This window comes from Dysidea avara, chromosome 12 (genome assembly GCF_963678975.1).
Source record: "Dysidea avara chromosome 12, odDysAvar1.4, whole genome shotgun sequence".
NCBI lineage: Eukaryota > Metazoa > Porifera > Demospongiae > Dictyoceratida > Dysideidae > Dysidea > Dysidea avara.
Window position 1 is genome coordinate 23260792 of NC_089283.1, and position 19691 is coordinate 23280482.

The following is a 19691-nucleotide window of genomic DNA, read 5'->3' on the forward strand; positions in this document are numbered from 1 at the left end:
GCCACTGGCGATGTATAGAGAGGAGTATAGAGTCCAATAAGAAAATGGCGGTGATTGTATGTTGTCCGTTATGTCGTGCACCACTTCCACAAGATGGGATAGCATCCATTCCCACTAATTTTACAATTAATCGTTTGGTGGAAATTTATGGAAAACGAAAAGAATCCGGACAAATTTCAGTGACCATGAAATGTGGAAAATGTGAAGAAGACGCGCCAGCCATTACGTGGTGTCTAGATTGTGAAGAAGCGCTATGTCGAGATTGTAACGAATTTCACAGAAAATGGAAAGATTTCAAATCTCACAAAACTGTTCCCATCAGTAAATTTATTCAAAATCCCAAACAAGCTGTAGCCACACCAGAAAAGGTAGAATTCTGCAAGTCCCACACTGAACAGAAACTAGACCTGTACTGTAAGACTTGTAGTAAGCTGATCTGTCAGTATTGTACATTGAAGGATCATCCTCGTGGTCATCGTGATCATGATTTTGACTTTGTTGATAAAGTGGTGGATGAAGAAAGAGAGAAGATGAAACAAGTCACTGCTCCACTGAAACAGTTGTTAGAACGAGTAAGAAATGGAGTAAAGAAAATTGAACATTGTGAGAAACAAGTTGACATTGAGAGTGAAGCAAATATTGAGAAGATACGAGCTACATATGGTGAAGTGTACAAGTTGTTGAAGCAACAAGAAGAAAAAACAGTTGGAAAAATGAACACCATCAAGACGTCATTTAAAAAGACACTCGCTGTACAAAAAGAAAATGCAAAGTTTGTGGAAAGTCAATTGGTAAGCTGCGATGAGTTCTGCCATAAAATTGTAACAGTTAACAGAACCAGACAATTACTGACATACAACAAATGGATTGAGAATAGAGTTGATGAAGTAACGAAACAAGTGGAACATACTAGCCTTGATCCAGAGTGTAAACCAAGTGACATGATTGTTATTTGTTGTAACCCAGTTGAGTTTGTTAATGATTCAGTTTGTGACGTGTCTTGTCTTCCACATTTACCTGATTGTAGTTGTTTCAAATATGGTAAAATAGTCAAACCTGATCAAGTTAAAGTGACAGTTACGCTGAAAGACATTTTTGGGTCTCCTGTAGTGAACCAATCAAAAGATCTAGAAATCCGTTGCAACAAGGAGAGGGAGTTTTTACAGAATACACATATTGAAGAAGAGTCAAGAGGACTGTACCATATATGGTATAATCCTAAAAGAAAGGGAGATCATTTATTGTCAGTTTACTGGAGAGGATTAGAAGTGAACCATGAAGAAATCAAAGTGTTGATGAACATTTGTGACTACAATAAGTTGAAGCAGGAGGTGAAGATCATTGACAAATATGGACCAACTAACAAGAAGTTGAGATATCCTTTTCTGTTAGCTAAAGGACCTAACAATGAACTTATTGTTCGTGACAGTTTTTCCACCAAACAGTTAGTAGTATTTGATAAACACTTCCAATACTCTCATGTTATTGGTGGAGCAGGTAGTGGAAATGGAAAGTTTCAGAGCATTACTGGAATAGCAGTAGACAAGAAGGGATATGTTTATGTTGCAGATGATCACTTTCACCACATTCAGAAGTTTAAACTAAATGGAGAATTTATTTCCCAATTTGGCAGTGAAGGTACAGCTAAAAGTCAGTTCCAGTCTCCTTATGGTCTAGTGTTGTCCCAGTCAGAACTGTTGTTTGTGTGTGATAAGGACAATAGTAGAATTCAAGTGTTTCAAAATGGGTGTTTCTCCTACAGCTTTGGACAAAATGGCACAGAACCTGGTACTTTCAATAAACCTAATGATTTAACACTGGACGATGGTGAAGATCAGTTGTTTATTACTGACTTTCTCAGTGACAGAATCCAGGTGTTCACCCCATACAAATATTGCATAAGATACACTACCAACAGTTATCACTCCAAATTCCTCATTATTACTTACCAAAAACACGACCAACAAGACAATACCACCATCTTCACTATATTTTACCTACCTCATCCACCACGGCATACCAAAACAGCTATTTCTCAAGAACAATAAACGAGTGGAACATACTACCAACTGACACAATTGAAATTGCAGATACTGATCTATTTACAGCTAGACTCCAATCATATTATTGTACCTAATGTATTTGTTTATGTGATTCCTGAGCACACCAGCAGGGCTGACTGCTCAGTAAACAATAATAAAATAAAAAAAAAGACATGGTTACTACTGTGTGACTTCCCACCTATATAATATGACAACTAGCATACTAGTGTCTGTACCGTATAGTAAAAGAAAATTTGGCGGTAAAAGAGTGTGACGAAATCCCTCTGTTGGAAAAATTGGCGGAAAAAACTTTGGTGATTGAAATAATATTCGCCAAAGTTTTTACTGTATGGTACGGATAATGACAAAATATCAACTCATCAGTTAAGTAGTGTAGTAAGTGTAGACTATAGCAGGGGCGGATCCAGCAGCTGGCAAGGGGAGGGGCACAAACAGGTTAAGTGGTAAGTGGTTGGGGAGACCCAGATTCTCTTGTTGTTAATTGCTGCATTTTTGAAGCAGCAAAAAAATCACCTCTTAGTAGTATCTCAGTGTTGACTTTGCCATTTTGGCCTTTGCAGATGGTTGTGAAGTCTTAAAGGGCTATTAATGTCTTTAAAGGCAGCAACACGATAATTATTTTTAGAGGCGCTTAGTATGTATGAAGGTGCTGAGTGACAATTTTATGGCTAGTTTGACTAATTTGCTGTGAATTTGTAACAATAAATTAATGTTATGTGCATATTTTCACGAGTTATTGATCTTGACCTGACATAAAGTTCAGTATTTTAATCAAAACTGTACTACTAGCTAGCTATGGCTACTCTACAAGGTGGGGGGGGATTTACCCCAAATGCCCCATCCTGGATCCGGCGTCACAGTGATATATGTTTCCCCGGGTAACGTGTTTCCCGCACACATATCCCTAGGGATCCGTGTTTTCCCGCACACATATCACTAACTCGCTAGCAACCTACAAGTCACAGTGATATGTGTTTCCCCGGGTAATATGTTTCCCCTTTATAAAGTCATGTGCAACGTACGTAGCTAGTGTTATAGCATATAGGCGCGCATGCACTTTTAATAATCATAGCTAGCAGCCATACCTATACAACTATAAAGCTATAATTATGCATGTTGATGGAGGAAATCAGGCCATTCACTGGCATTCAACTATAACTGCTAAACTGTGCTGTGATTTGGCTATGTAGCTATAGCATCAGTTTAATAAAACAGTAGCTACAAGTACATGTATATACAATAAAATACTATCTTAGCTATATAGAGTAAATCATGTGATTGCAGCTATGTATAACTAATCAATGTAACTACAGCTTTGGCATGCAGTCAGTCATTATCTACCCCCTTGCCGGTTCTATCTGGGGTTTCCCAAGGGAGTATTTTGGGACCTCTACTCTTCATTATTTACATGAATGATTTACCGTCTTGTGTTACCATCAGTAAAACTTTACTATTCATTGACGACACCAAGATTTATAATACTGTTTGTAGTCCTGGAGATATTTCACTGTTTCAAAATGATTTAGACTCAGCAACTTTGTGGAGTACGAGATATAATATTATGTCCTTTAATCCAAAAGAGTGTCCACTTATATTAATGCAAAAGTCATCACTAATTACAAAATAGCTGACACACAGGTTTTAACAAATAGTTCACATAAAAAGCTCGGAATTATAATATCATCAGACCTATCTTGGGATCAACACTACAAAAACATAAGACCTACAGAATGCTAGGACTGCTCCATCACAGCTTTAGCAAGCATCAAACAATGACAGCCAAGAGAACTTTGTATATTTCCTTACTGAGATCGCAAGTTATATACGGTTCAGTGATTTGGAAACCTAACCATATCAAGCAGAGGGGGGCTGAAGCCACCCTTCATATTTAGGCTTTACTTGATCAATATGCTGAGAATTATAATGAAATTTTGTCTTAGCATAATTATATGATCACTGATAATACAAATACTCATAAAACCACCTTATAAACATCTTTCCAAGGTATTATCAGTGGATTTATGCTAAAGTTTATGCAACAAGGACCTGGATCAGCATTGGAGGTGTACAAGATCGAGATACTCTAATAGAGCAGTCAGCTAACTACTCTAATAGAACATTCAGTGGAAACATGTAGTTGGTTCTGTTATGAAATTTTTCCAAATCTGCCTACACCTATACATACAATGAAGTGTATTGGTCTGTTTAAAGGGCTTCATTCATCCACTTGTGTACGTAGTTAATATGTATGACAATACTTAATTCAGGTACACAATTTCCATTGAAAATGCTCTCAGATTCAATCTTGTATTGTTCAAACTTCAAAATTTTCCACTTTCAACATTATTATTCTAACATGCATCTATTCAGTGTTGTGCAGTTGTGAGAGGGGTGCATCATGTACTTGGTTGTCTGTACCTACCCAAACTTTTCCATTAGCAAAATGCTTCAGAGAGCCATACCTATAATCTAAAGGCAGTATATATAATCTACAGGCAGAAAATATTATGAATTTTATGTGGGAATGTCTCCAAATTGCAGTATTTTAGCATCTATTTTTCAAAATTTCCTGGGGGAGGGGGGGGGGGCATGCCCCCAGGCCCCTCTAGTTCCAGCATGCTTTTGCTGAGCCCCCCCCCCCCCCCCCCCCCTTATAAATCCTAGATCCGCCCCTGTCAAGGACATCACACTTATTGAGCAGGTCCAGAGAAGAGCAACAAAGTTTATTTTAAATTACTATAGTTCTGATTATTAGTATAGCTAGCTAGTATAATTATTGTATTAGCTTATATAGTAGCTATATAGTTAGTTAGCTAACTATAGCTATATACATGCAATATGCATGGGTGTCTATTAGCTAGATATAGCAATATATCTACTGAATGGTTGGATCGCGTACTGTTTGCAACTATAGCCATAGGACCTTGGAGTTACTGCACAATGGCTATATCTTAGTGGGAAACACGGATCCCTGGTGATATATGTGCGGGGAAACACGAATCCCTAGGGATATGTGTGTGCGGTGAAATATTTAAAAAATCGCTACGGGAAACACATATCACTGACAGCTTTTGGTGGGAAACACGGATCCCTAGTGATATGTGTGCGGGGAAACACGGATCCCTAGGGATTTGTGTGCGGGAAACACGTTACCCGGGGAAACATATATCACTGTGACACCGCCACTGTATAGGTAGCTAGCGTTGTTTTTGTAGCAGTACTTTTGTAGCTACTGATCTAACGCCGTGCAAGCAAGGGCGTGCTTCACTATCTCCTGGGATGTCGAGAGCGACCGTATTTACTTTTTCAGTAGCAGAGCTATCACGTATATCAAAGTATTTGGCCAAACTAGTCCATCGCGAGACAATGAACTAGCTGACGTGTGAACGGGAAGCCGGTCGGAAATGCTATCCCAAGGAGTGCTTACAACTGTGGGACACATTTCGAAGTCCTCCAAAGTCAGCTCGATCTTTTTTGCATGGTGGTACAAGCTGACCTTCATCTCAAGTTCTAGTTACTCAATGAGCTCGTGTGATCATCTAAATAATTGGCAAAAAAAACTTTGGCGAATTGAACGCTATTCGCCAAATTTGCCAAAGTTTTTTACTGCCAAAATTTTTTACTATACGGTATGTACAGTAGTCAGAGTACAAGTGTGAGTAGTGTAGTGTAGTCTGGGTACCTCTCTGCTGTAGTCAAAGTGTGTGTAATGTGGCATTGTCTTGTTGGCCATTGAATATGAAACAGGGAGTGGTTTCAATGCAAACATTTATGAGATTACTCCACTACTGTCGGACAATAGAGTGGATGTATTATTACAGAATTGAAGCTGAAAGACTAAAATTATTATATATTTGAGTGAATTGTGCTTCGCTAAAATCTTCTGGATTCTAAAGTTTCCAAAACTACGTAGAAATATGGAGAAATTTTTCTTGCCTTGTGGATTTAACAATCACTGAAATTTTCACTGACCTGGGTTATTTGAGCTGCTTCACAAGAAAACTGTACCTCACCCTCTGTACTGTATACTGGTCACCAAGTAAGTGGTTGGGTCACTTAGTACATAAATGACACATTTGGGACTTGTTGGCTGGTGACCCTATTACAGCAGGTCTCAGTACAGCATATTACCTCATAAATGAGACAATACAGCAACAAATATTCACATTGTGGTGTGTAATTGCAGCTCTCTCCCTCACTTCTTTATTGTCGTCATCACATTGAGGACATCTACACACAAACAATATGGACACCATGTTAGCCCTCAAGGAGCAACTTAAATTGAGGAAGTAACCAAGCAAGTGTCTTCATGCTTTATCTGCCTGTAAAAATGTGTTCTAGACTTTCTAGAATTGAAAATTGTAGTTTCACAAAGTTTTATCCATTGAGAAGTTTCCCCAAAACTGTACAACTGTTATTCTAATATCAAGGGTTGTAACCATTGAGCCACTACTACCATCAATTTATCCCTCTTAGTTTCCACCCAGATAATCTAGTTAAAATATACACTGCTAGGATCCTTGGTATCTGAACACTAGAAATGACTGTTCTATTAGAATGTTTTATCAACATGTGTTTTATTGAAGGAAGTGTATGTTCTATTAGAGTAATTAGCAGGATTTTGTGACATTAAAACTTTCAATCTATTAATTGTAGCATTGAAAATATTAGAAAGTTCTAGAAAATGAGATAAAGTGGAAGCCTAAATAATTTAGTTGAAAAGGTGGCACAATTTGGCAGTATTTATGGTTGGTATGAAAAATATGGTGGCTGCAGTGGTATTAACAATAATTTTGGATGCTGTGTTTGATATTGTGTACCAGCAACAATTCATGACTGTACCTGGTTTCACAGTTCAAGCATAAAGAAGTGTAAAGCATTCAGTGTTGGATCTGAATCATCATATTCCTGTTTGGAACTACAATAGCTGGCTGTTGTGTGTTACCAAGGTGACCACTTAATGCAAACTATTTTTGTTGATTGGGAAAATGTTGGAGCATAGTGGTGTGGTCACTATGCTGAGGTGACCAGTCAACTGAGGTGATTGTTAAGGTGTCCATTATATCCCCACTTTATTGCTGTCTGTATGTAGTGTATATACACATTAACATGTTGTCATTGTATAACTGTACACATGTCACTACACACAGGTACCACAACAATGTCAATTTCCACAATGGAGGATAAACCATTTGATACATCCTCTATACATGGAGTAGTGAACCACAATCTGATAATGCTTGACATGTAAGTTATTAATGTGTTTATGAGAGTACAGTAGTTTAGTGGAGACTGGGAAATGTGTAGTGTGTGTGTAGTGTGTGTTTGTGTGTGTAGTTGTGAGGCAGCATAGACAAGTGGCTAGAGCATTGGCCTGGTAATCAAAAAGTTCCAGATTCATTGCCTGGTTATGTTAATTAATTTGTTGGGGACCTGGTGGCCTGGTGTCATCTGGGGAAGCAGTCCATCCAGCTTTAACATCAATGGGTATACCTTGTGCTTACTGGGGAAGCAAATACCCAACTATCCTTGTCTTGCTTAACAGTGTTGGAGTCATTGTGGAACTTTGAGTTCTGTGACCTCTCTCTGTGAGACTTGGACAGTCTTCCAGTGCATTACTAGTAGGAAGGTTTGTCTACACCAGACGTGGGTCAAGCACTTAGGTCAAGGGCTTGGACGTGTAAAAGTACTTAAGTACAAGCACGAGCACAAATGCTTCAAGTACAAAGTGTATAAAAGTGCTCAATATAATTAATTACTTCATTACTGAAATTTACTTTATTAACAATTTAAATGTTACATCCAGCTTTTACAAACAATTTAACAGTGTTGTATTAACACATGGTAGTGGCTTGTTATCACTTCTAACATGTAGTGATTGTTCTATTAGAGTATATTGTAGGACTAGTGTACAGTGTGGGAATGTTTAATGTATAGTAGCAAGATACACTGAGACAGTGACTGAGTGTGGATTCAGCTGCATACCACACTGAGCTAATTAGGTTCAGTCATGTGTTATATATGCCTTCAACAGTTGTCTTAATTTCTTCAAATCTTTCTCGTAACACACAAATAACACATACATTATCTTATTCACTTTGTAGGAGAGTCACACAAAACTTGTTAATGGAAATCATAAACCATTAACTCAATCAAAATACTCTGATGGAACAGTCACCAAGAACAAAAATTACTATCATACAGTACAATAGTAACTGTATAATAGGGACCACAAAAGAGTAGGCATGGCCCACGAAATAACATCACCCAAAAATCAGCCCCGATTTTCCCTTACGATGATGAAGCAGTATTGGTGAGGTAAAACTAAGCCCAATCAAGCTTTCAGATCGACCCGAAACGCTTTCAACAAGTTGCTACGGAATTTTTTTTAAATTTTATTCAACGGAATTTTCTACTGACTGACTGAGTAAGTAAGTGACTGACTGACTGATTCCTTCAGACAAGCGTAACTCGATAACAGCTAAGGCTATGGGCTTGATTGTTTCACTGTTCAACGTCGCTTCAGCCCGACAGGTGCCTTTTGGCATACCGCAGTACGTACAATGCATTCCTCATGGACTTACCAGTGTCCTCCTTTGTGTCCTATTTATCTTTGCTGACAGGGAAAGGTGTTGATTTGGCGCGAGCACGTGATGGCTTCCCTTTGAAACGGAAATCGTCCATATTTTTCATCGTGGCTATTTCGATTGCAGAGGTACTTTTCAAGCAGTTCTTGATTCGTACTGCTGTGTAACGGGTTGAACATAGCCTACAGCGAAGCGTAATGGATACTTCACTTTTCAGACGATAATTAATATAGTTGGGGCGTGCGGCACGATTCTTTCTTTTGGTATGCGTGGATTGTAGAGGTGCTTTTCGAACAGTTCTTGATTCGAAATGCTGTGTAACGGGTTGAACATAGCTGACAACGAAGCGTAATGGATACTTCACTTTTCAGACGATAATTGATATAGCTGGGGCGTGCGGTGCCTTTTCAAACGTGGTATGCGTGGGTTCACCAGTCATAATAAAATTATTTACAAAAAAGTTAACAAAGTACACGAAAAAATTTGGAGTTTTCAACTAGAGTAGGACATTGATAAAAAGTACTGAAACAAGTTGGAGTAGTCCATGATATTAAATCACTGTAAAACAATAAGAAGTGTTATATCCCTACTGTGCTCAAGATACCATAACGGAAATGCACAGTAGGGATGTAACACTTCTTATTGCTTTACAGTGATTTAATATCATGGACTACTCCAACTTGTTTCAGTACTTTTTATCGATGTGCTGTGGTTCCCACTCTAGTTGAAAATTCCAAATTTTTTTGTGTATTTGTTGTTATTAAACCAATATCTGAAAGATCTTGTAATGTAACAACCAGCATGTTTAGCAAACTAATAGAACAGTTATCAAGAATAAAAAATAACAAAGTGGAATACAAGATGTGGAGCTAGTGACTTCCATACCTACACCAAGGGTTGTAACTGTTGAGCCACTATCCAGTTATTTATCTCTCTTAGTGTAAAGTAGAACCTCAAATATTTGATTATTTACACTCTAGAAGTGACTGTTCTATTAGAGTATTTTATCAGCTGATGTGTTTTATTAAATTAAGTGTATGTTCTATTAGAGTGTTTTCCAGAGTTTTGTTACATTTATTCTAGCAAACTGAGGTGTACCGATAATCAGATTGGCTAAAATATCAGCCACTGATACGGTAATTCAATCTGTTGAAATGTCATGTGTAATTATTAGAGGTGTACCGATAATCAGATTGGCTGAAATATCAGCCACTGATACGGTAATTTTTACCAATATCAGTATCGGTACAGAACAGCAGGAGGAGCGATATCGCTACTGATATTTATACAGTAGCAATAGTTTGTACATAAACAGATTATAATATTATATTGGTTTTCTACGTTATTCATGTGGCTGTTTAGTGGCAGTCGCTTATTGTTCACTCTACCAACAAGCGCTACCTTACGAGAAGCCACATAAACACACGCAATTCTAGTGTAAGCTTATCGCAGTCTTTAAAAATGAAGCAGTTATATAGTATATATCTTTGTAACAAAAAGAAAGAGTCACAGGATATTAAACCAAGGAAACTTGCTGTACCAGCCTTCACACAAGCCATAGTAATGCAAAGATATCCATTTAAGGTTTCATGGGAGTATACATAAAATGTTTGTGGGTGCCTAATTGTCTGGATTGCACAATAGAAAACCAAACCACCACAGGCATAGAGTGAGCAATGAATATATGCACATGTTGTTGTAGAGTGGGTAATGCATAGATCATCTATGACTTGTTTGTAATGCAAATATAAACTATCGGTTATCAACTTCTTTTGGTGGCATCAAATTATAGGATATTGGTACATGCCAAAAACCCATATCGGTGACACTTCTAATAATTATTTAGTTTTATAAATAGCTACAATTAATTTATTTTTGTCTTGCCAGGGTTCCTGACCCCTTGCACTGTTAAAACAGTTGGTTGCATATCACACCAAACTGCAGATGATATGCTTCCTCACACCGAGCATTCCATTTGTTGTGTGCGTTACTGACCATTCTACCCATAGTACGTAATGCACACTGTATTCCCAGTATGATCTACATCCATAATGCATTACTATAACCATTCTAGCCATTGTATGTAATGCAGACTGTTTTTTTGGTATGATTAACATCCATTTACAATTACAAATACATATTTCAAAATATTGCTAATTATATTTATTGTTCTAGGTTTCGACACTGCATATCTGAACATCTAAGATGAATGACATCCATGGGAACTGCATACGGCTATCACTATCTTCTATTTCTGCAGTTGTTTCTATGGCATTATGGTATGCATTGTGAACAGATGAAGCCATTGGCAAGAAATAATGTACTTACCATGCATGATTGAAATCTCTTTCAGAAGCAATGTATAGCTAATTCTGTCAATTATCATAGATTATGAATTTTAATGTAAGAATTGTACGGTATAATACCTGTTGTTATTGAATCAGTTGTGTCTTAATAGCATAAGACTGGTCTTATACATTTACAAATCGGTGTTCTGGGAAGAAAAAATGATTGATAAATCATAGCATTCCATAATCTTACCACGTTTGGTGGTCTGGCCATCTCGACTATATAGCAGTATTTCAATCCATGTCACTAGAACTAATTGTTGTTTGCTAGAAAGGATATGATATGTGACATGATAACACCTTTGTATTGTCCGTACCTGGTGTCACTTCATCCTGACTTGTCACTTCTGTCAACACTTTTCTGTCAGCATACCTATATAAAAACTAAAAGCCACTGCAAGTAACATAGTTACCAACCTGTTATCAGTGCTAGTATGTAAACCCCGGCCGCCGGAACTGAGAGAATGGCAGTTAATTGAACCGGCCCCCTGAGCCGCCGGCACAGGAGCCTGCGGAGCGCCTTCGTACAGTTCATGGTCGACTGCAGTATGTAGCCGCCTGCTAAAAAGTTTAGTCAAGCAAGAAATTATTATCAGTATAATGAAACAAACCGAATAGTCTGGTATGGTTCAACCCAGTTGCGGCAGCTCAGTCCAACACCGGCCTACACCATGCACCACCAGCTCCGACAACTTTAAGTACAGCCCTACTCAACAACCTCCGTTTGTGAATACGTCGTATGTCCAAACGGTTGCTAACAAATTGCAGCTGTCGATAGCATCCTCACGTGAGTGTTATAGGGATGGTGGAACACGGGATGGAACATCGAATCATGTGAGTACAGCAAGGTTAGTTGTGATTCCAAGTATGTGAAATCTTATCTCTTGTACGATTCCTTGTCAATGTAGAGTCACTTCACCATCACTTGAGGCGTCTACGCAAAAATAAACTGAGTCGGCTAGCTACCTGAGCTACCAGACAATCACTCGCTGCCAAGTTTGTGGCGGACTACCGCTACTATGCTGCTTTTATTCCAGGTAGATATACAGTACTCATGTTGAAAGTTTGCATCTTCAGATTGAGGTCACTCTGCAATTGGTAGTCACTTCCACACTGCCAGTTGATGATGGGTGATGCACTTTCAACTGGAGTAATGAACTGTGATCATCAATATTTTTCCTTCTTGATCACCATTTTATATAGAGGTGTCAGAAGAATCTGGAAACACATATTTACAGAAAGCCATTACATTTAAACTCACGTCCGTCAATAGCCATGATGTTTTACAGAACTTAGGTCACTATGGATGTATAAAACATGGGGTGCTCTATTAGCATCTCGAAAACCACCACTGCAAATTGGCCACTGAACAAGTATGTCTTTAAACACTATAACATACCCATAATATTATTGTCTGAGGAGTATTGTAGCTTAATTCGGGCTGGTGGGACAAATTTCACATTTGACCGAAATCTTTTTGGCGACTAAAGCATACTTAGTCACTGACTTTTCTTCAAAATATAGTGCTGGATAATCTTTGTTTATATGTTTATATATAATACTGACAAGCATCTATCAAGAGTTCATAATATTATGAACTCTTGCTTCCATCCTTCACTGTTTCTTTACACAGTCTCCAAAGTCAAGTTACAAAAATTCATATGTCCGGAAGTCTGAATCACATCTATTATTTTCACATGACTTCCAATGTTTCTTATAGATTGTCAGGGCTATTACATATGACATAAGGTTAGACATAATGGTGTCCTGTGATAATATATGTTTACGGATTCTTCTGAAACTTTTATGGATTAAAGTGAAAAACTAGTGAATTATCCTAATTGTAAGGTCCAAGGTTGTGTGTTTCTACAACATCAAGCCAGCAACAAAACAGTTTCATATACAGCCAAGCCAACCCACGTTTTGTAGTGACAGTACAGGGTCAGGGCCCGGAGATTTTGAGTGGTCAGGGGGTCACGAACACTTTTATTGATCTGATGTGATATTTCATGTGTGAAGCATGTATATGTGTGATTGAATTCATCGCTTTAACATTACATTTTGTCACTTTTGCACAAGAATTCATCATAATTGCATCGTCTGCAGTAAACTAGCCGCTTATCACAAGGTGGATCATTTTACCATAGAGAATACCACTTGAGACACTAGATACGCAAAGGCCTTCAAGTTAATTAGTTTGTTGGCGAGTGACCACACCCATCACCAATGGTTAAGCAAAAATTGCAAAGCTGTTAAAGAAGCTGTAAGAAGAATTAAAGAGTTGTTTACAACAGTTGTGCTTTAACAAGATTGTCAAGCACTTGCTATAATCTTGTTATCGTGTTTACTGCAGCTGCCAATCTTGTTAAGGATGATAAAATCAATAGCAAAAGAGAATTCTGCAAAAGTGACAAACTCTATTGCAAATGGGACAAAATCAATTGTAAAAACCTGTAAATTCAATTTCACGTCCTCCAGTAGATTGTATTATTCATGATACAATAAATTGTGAAAGTTTAGTTATTTGAGATTTGGAAGAAATTTGCTTTACTGACCAAACTAAGATAAGGCCACTTCAACTAAATCTTTTGTTTCTCGGGCCCGACTGACCCTATATTTTTCAGCATAAAATAATTATGTTAATCACGTGATCACCTTGCAAAGAGTGATAACGCCACGAAAGAGTTGCAAATTTATCTTTAAGCTCTTAAAAAGTAAGTAACACTAAATATCTCAACATATAGCTGCCTACTCACAAGTGATACAGCAACCGTAATGTAGCTTAGCCACCGCTTGACTCGCAATATCACTCTTCAGCTAGCAAAATAGCCTATTTTTATTTTACCGACCTTTATTTGGCTGAATTTCGCCCGAGAAACAAAGATTTAGTTGAAGTGGCCTAATGGTACTACTTATAGCTGGATCCCAACCTGGCTTACTCGCTACCACGCGTGGTTCCAAACCCACTCTCTCCATTTTGAGATACCTTTTACTAGAACAAATCACTAATAAATTCAGCTACTACCCCAGATCTACCTGTGATTGGAATAACCTACTCATTGATACTATAGAATCTCAATCTCTGGAAACATTTTTAGGTAACTATAATATAATTCTTATTTTGTGATTTGTAACCTCCCCGAATATATCAGTTATAACTGTACTCTTCAGTATTCATAATCATAAGTGGCTACAGCTATGGCCCTACTTTTTTCACAGAAACACTTTTAATTCAATTAAGAAGAAACCTTTTACATCTCAATAACCATATAATATGTGCGCTGTTCTATTACTTTTATACTTCCATATCTGGAGTGGCCATAGCACAGTACGGCTTTGATCTCTGGGTATGTACCATTCGCAATGTATTGCACCAACATATTGGAGTACATGTGCCATGGATAGTTCAATCAATTGTGCTCTGTTGTAGACAAGAAGTGACCTACTACCAGGAGATGGACTGCTAATAGAATGGTTTGATAGTAAATTGGTTGTAGGCCTTGGTGCTTGTTGTGTATATGTGACTGGATCTGCGAAAATCTGACACAATAGTGCATTTCTAGTTCCTGTTTATTAAATTCTTATAATCTACTTAGCCAAGCATACCCTCTGAAAAAGTTTCGGCCTCACATGCCAATAACTTTCGGAGTTACAGCTCTACAAAATATCAACAACAGAAAAATTGATTTGTACAGCAACTATAGGGAAAATAAATTACAGGCACTTATTACAACTGTTGTAACTTATGAGCGAATTAACGCACTGGGCTGACATTTTCACCATCGTGTTCACCATGGATAGGGGAATCATTTACTGGGTAATTTTGTCCTTTTATCACCTTTCTTCACTGCATACAAAGGTGAACTTTGTGAAGAAAATCAATCGTGTACGATCACTTTGACGTGACGTAAATAAATTCTCATAACTTGCATCTACTGCTACGAAACAAAGATTTCCAACTCCTCTTGAGTAGGCAAATAATACAATATCTAATTTTTTATTGTTAGTACCTTCTTTCACTAAGAAATAAGCATTAAAAACTATGGATTTTTTTTCGGTAATATGCAAATATTTCACCCATTTTTTCAATGCTTTATACTGTAAATATTAGAATTGCACTATTGTTTTGGATTTTTGTAGATCCGGTCACATATGATAATGCAAGACATGTACGATCAATTAGCCCAATGCCAGTACAGTAATAAAGTTTGAAAAGCACAAGAAAGCTAACATAGCTATAATGGCTCAGGCCAAGCAGCGTAATTAGCGCAGTGGATATATTGTACTGAATCCTCTATTAGAGTATCACGATGACTAGAGTTCATTGTGATGTAGCATCTTGATTTTTTCCAAAAGTCAAGTAGCTGAAAAGCGGTCCAGACCAGCCAGACCGTGAGCTCTTGCCCTGCAGTAATTATGACAACTACGTATAAATGATTCAAGTATAAGGATGTACATTTGAGTAGAGATCATATAAATATAAATCCTACTACAGTCAGGGTTTTAAATTCTACTACGTTATCTAAGAAACCAATGGGTGAGTATAGGTAATTCCAGTGGGTGAGAAGGCATATATGTGAAGCCACAGTGCTATCAGTACAGTGTGTTCAACTCATTTACACAATAGTGGATCACTCAATATGCATCTTTTGGCATATGTCTCAGTTCTAATTAATACAGGTCACCGGGGTGTGTCCAGGGACAACAGTAGTGACACGGTAGCAATCCTGATATACTACATGTCAGTCCTATTGTACATCCTACTGTCAATGTCTCACACTGTTTTGTTAGTTGGCATGTGTGTAGCATAGCCAAGTGGCTAAAGAATTGGCTTGGTAATCAAAAGGTTCCAAGTTTGATTCTTGGTTAAGCCAAATTCATCTTCTTGTTGTCTCAAGAAAGTTTACTTACATTGCTCCAGTCTATCCAGTTGTGTAAATGGGAATTTGGTGGCCCGGTGTCAACTGGGGAAGTAGCCCACCCAGTTATAACACCTGCATGGTATTAACTGGGGAAAAATTCCTACTGTCCATACCTCACACAGCAGTTAAAGGTCCACTTTGGACTTTGGTTGCCGAAACCTTCACCTGTGAGATATGGTACAGCCTCCTGCAGGTTACTAGTCCTGCCCTTGTCTGTGCTGACTCCTAGCACCTAAGTAGCACACAAGTGCCGATCATGCCCAAAGACTTTGTTTTTGCTTTGCTTTGTGTCTGTGTGTCTTTGTGTGTGGGCATAACCAGATGGCTAGAGCATCAGCCTGGCCAGTTTGTTATGCCATTTTAGTTTTGTTGTTTCTTGAGCAAGAAACTAATTGGGAACCTGTTATGGGTGTCTTGGAAAAACACATTTTCATTATCAAGATAATATTATTGTTCTGATTTTCTACTTTGGGGCCATTGATCACGCCCAGTTGATACCAATGCACAAGTTTCATTTTATTGCTTACAATCTGTTTCAAGCCAAGGCTATGCCAGACCAAGTCCATGACTTAGTTTATGAGTCTAGCTTGATCTATTTTTCTTAAAGATATAGATTAAATATTGTAGTAATACAATTTTTCATATGTGATCTGATCTGCAAAAACCTGACATAATGGCGCAAGCCTAAATTTTCAGTATTAGCCATTGATTACAATGGGTAAAATATTAGTGTAATTTGAAAATTATTTTTGTAAAAATTTTAAATACTTTGTTTTTTGTGAAGAGAGAGTCCAATGATAAAAGCCTGGATATCATCTTATTCACCTACTCAAGAGGAGTTCGAAAGTCTTTGTGTCGTTGCAGTAGACTAAAGGATGTGTGAGTTATGAGTATTTGTTTATGTCACGTCGAAGCAGTCATACGTGATTGATTTTTCTTCACTGATTTTGACCTGTACATAGTGAAGAAAAGTGATAGAAGGAAAAACTTACCCAGTAGTAGACTCCCCTATTCATGGTGAACACAATAGTGCAAGTTGAAACTCTGTACTGCATTGTGTTTGTAAGTTACAGCAGTTTTTGTAAGCATCTGTAATTTATTTTCCCAATACTTGCTGTATTGGGAAAATCAATCTTTCTGTTGTTGCTACTTTGTAGGGATATAACTCCGAAAGTTGTTGGCATAGAAGGCTAAAACTTGGTCAGAGCAAATACTTGATTTAGTAGATTATAATATTCCATAATAAAGAATTTGAAAAAATGTGCCGTTATGTTGGTTTTTTGCAGATCTGTTCACATAATTTTATTATATAACAGTTATACCACGGCTGGGAGGGATTTGCTAATATATACACCCAAAGCCCGAGGGCTGTGGGTGTATAATATCAGCAAATTCCAAGCAGCCGTGGTATAAATGATATATATTACTTGGGCCGCACTCACCTAATACGTAGGTGAAAGAACTACTGAGAACTCATCCCTTTTATTTTATACAGTAGCATCTGAAGATCAATTATGGTTTTAATAGTGTGGGCGAATAGCCATCAGAACGTTATCCATATGTTAAAACATCATTAATACATTACTATGCTTTAACATGCAATGTTAGAAAACTTGTGATTGTGGGATGGAGTTTATATTGTTATCATTTTTGTACTAAGTTTAGCCAACTAACTTTGATATTGGGACAGTAAGTAAGTTATTATATTAAGTTAAGTACTTAGGACTGTAAGTTACTAACCTATTTCAACGTAGTAGTAGTAGCTTTGCTTTTCCGTGGTCTGTTCTAAGGCTGATATGTGGTGGGTAGAAATACACATCCTCGATCGCCCAAACAATTATTTTGTGCCTTCATTATCCTTTAATAACAACCAACTAGTCTATCTTAGCAAATATACTAAGCTTAGTAACCAATACAAAAATGAGTTCCACAATACAAAGCTCTATGTTGCTCAATATAACAAGTCAAAGCGCATTGGTTCTTTGGTATCAAAGTCATTGGCAAACCGCTTTCCCATGATATTGCCCAGGCAATATCTTGATATTTCCTGGGCAATATGCGAGTTAAACACTGAGCGGTGCCTTTGAACACCCACGTTAAAGTGGTATATAAAATAATAAAAAAGCAAATTACGGTATTATCAATAACATGAATGTTATTGATCATCCCACATAAGGATAGGGCTGGATAAATGTATTTATCTTTGTCTTTTTTGTAGAAATCAAGATGTTAAACTGATACTCCATTAAACTGATACTCAAAGAATTATCCTAAACAGAAATAAAACAGTTCATAACTCTTACATTAATGAATAGACTGTGTGAGTTTACATTTAGTCTAATCTATGCTAAGAAATTCTAATTGTATTTTGTGAACATTCTATTCCAATTTGGGCAATTTGTGAACACATGGCATGCATGTTTTTAATTGAAGTATCAGGGCTGGTAAAATACAATAGGTAACCTGAGTGAAGGAGTGATCTTCAAAAATATAACCACCAAAATTCTGACATTTCTTAATCCGCATTGAAAATTTGTAGGTATATGGTCAGTAAAATGTAGTTCAAGAAATGTACACAAATGATGATTTGCTCAGTTGATCCCATGTGCATCACAGTACGCAGGTTTAAACCTTAAATGATATAAGGGTATAATTGTTAATTTAAAGGATGAAAATTTTGTGGATAGCCAAAGTCCACGAATAATACGCCCAGTACAATTCAGTATCCATGGTAAACAGTGGACAACCAAAGCTTCAGCCTTTTATGATGAGTAGTGTTGGAGTTGGAATGTAACAGCAAGAAATTTAATTTCAATCTATTTACCAGCAAATCTGTCAAAATATAGTGTTTTCCCTCTATTCTTCATGTGTACAAAGAAAACCATTCCCAGAAAGCAATGACAAAAGTAAACTTCATGTCTATTGCATTGCAACTAACTCGCATGCGTTTTGCTATAAGTTTTCTCACTCTCCATGCATGAATACATGCTAGGTACCAAAGAAAGGCATTCGTTCAGCTAGTTAAGAATTCCTAAGTGACCACAATTATTTTAATGTCATTTTGAGGGACTCCATCCACTGTAACACTGCTGAGAACAAGTAACACTACAAAGTAATTATGACACAAATTATTAGGATGCACTTTTATCATAACCAACAATGTTACTTCACATACAAATTTCACCTATCATAGCTACTGTACATCATAAACAATCCAGACCTGCTGGACCCATATTACATTGATTAGATACTGTATAGTGTCTGTCTACTGAACATGCTCAAAGGCATTTATAAATGACATCAACCTAGTACGTTTTGGTGGCACTACATCCATCAGTAGCACTTGCTTGTGCATATCCAGCAAATTCGCAGCAATGAATATATACTACTCTGGTGGACGATCAGCTAATTACCAAACATGGGAGGAATTATGTATAGTGCAGATTTTATTTGTGTTTCATCTTCCAGTTGTATTGGTAGGAAATAACATGCACGTTAGAGGTTTTGCAGGGAATGTTCACATAATATGTGCGCAGACATTGTGGGTGAATGTATATACCAAAACCCACAATACATTACAAAATTCATAGCTACACGTCAACCCTCAATATTATACATATTTGTTAGAGATAGCCACTTGTTACAATGGCTTTTTAGCATATCCCAGTAAAACTTCTTGCTTTGTACTTTTAAAAATCAATGTAGAATCCTCAATCCACTAGTCAGTGCATACATGGCTAAGGAATGTGTACTGCAAAACCTCTATGTATA

General features: G+C 37.3%; 1 protein-coding gene and 2 long non-coding RNA genes across 11 annotated transcripts in view; 2 read left to right on the forward strand and 1 right to left on the reverse strand.

Moving 5' to 3' along the window:
• Positions 1–7346, forward strand: part of LOC136241779 (uncharacterized) — a 118034-nt gene extending 110688 nt beyond the window's left edge. For all 7 annotated transcript variants that reach the window (XM_066033092.1, XM_066033094.1, XM_066033095.1 and 4 more), the window contains one exon: positions 7214–7346. In XM_066033092.1, coding sequence (XP_065889164.1) covers positions 7214–7282 — 69 coding nt within the window. In that variant the 3' untranslated portion in view covers positions 7283–7346. The remainder of the gene's footprint in view (positions 1–7213) is intronic.
• Positions 7347–10727: 3381 nt separating this feature from the next.
• Positions 10728–12748, reverse strand: LOC136241097 (uncharacterized). Of its 3 annotated transcripts, none has more exons than XR_010694159.1 (7): positions 11610–12748; positions 11416–11556; positions 11316–11371; positions 11192–11265; positions 11077–11144; positions 10979–11022; positions 10728–10916 (listed from the first exon to the last, which is right to left on the reverse strand). It is a non-coding gene; the product is annotated as an uncharacterized lncRNA (long non-coding RNA). The 3 variants fall into 3 exon arrangements; XR_010694158.1 differs by having other exon boundaries at positions 11416–11559; positions 11610–12745; XR_010694157.1 differs by having other exon boundaries at positions 11416–12744.
• On the forward strand, positions 11706–18321 carry LOC136241098 (uncharacterized). Its single transcript, XR_010694160.1, has 3 exons — positions 11706–11846; positions 11907–12035; positions 18139–18321. It is a non-coding gene; the product is annotated as an uncharacterized lncRNA (long non-coding RNA).
• Positions 18322–19691: the final 1370 nt, after the last annotated feature.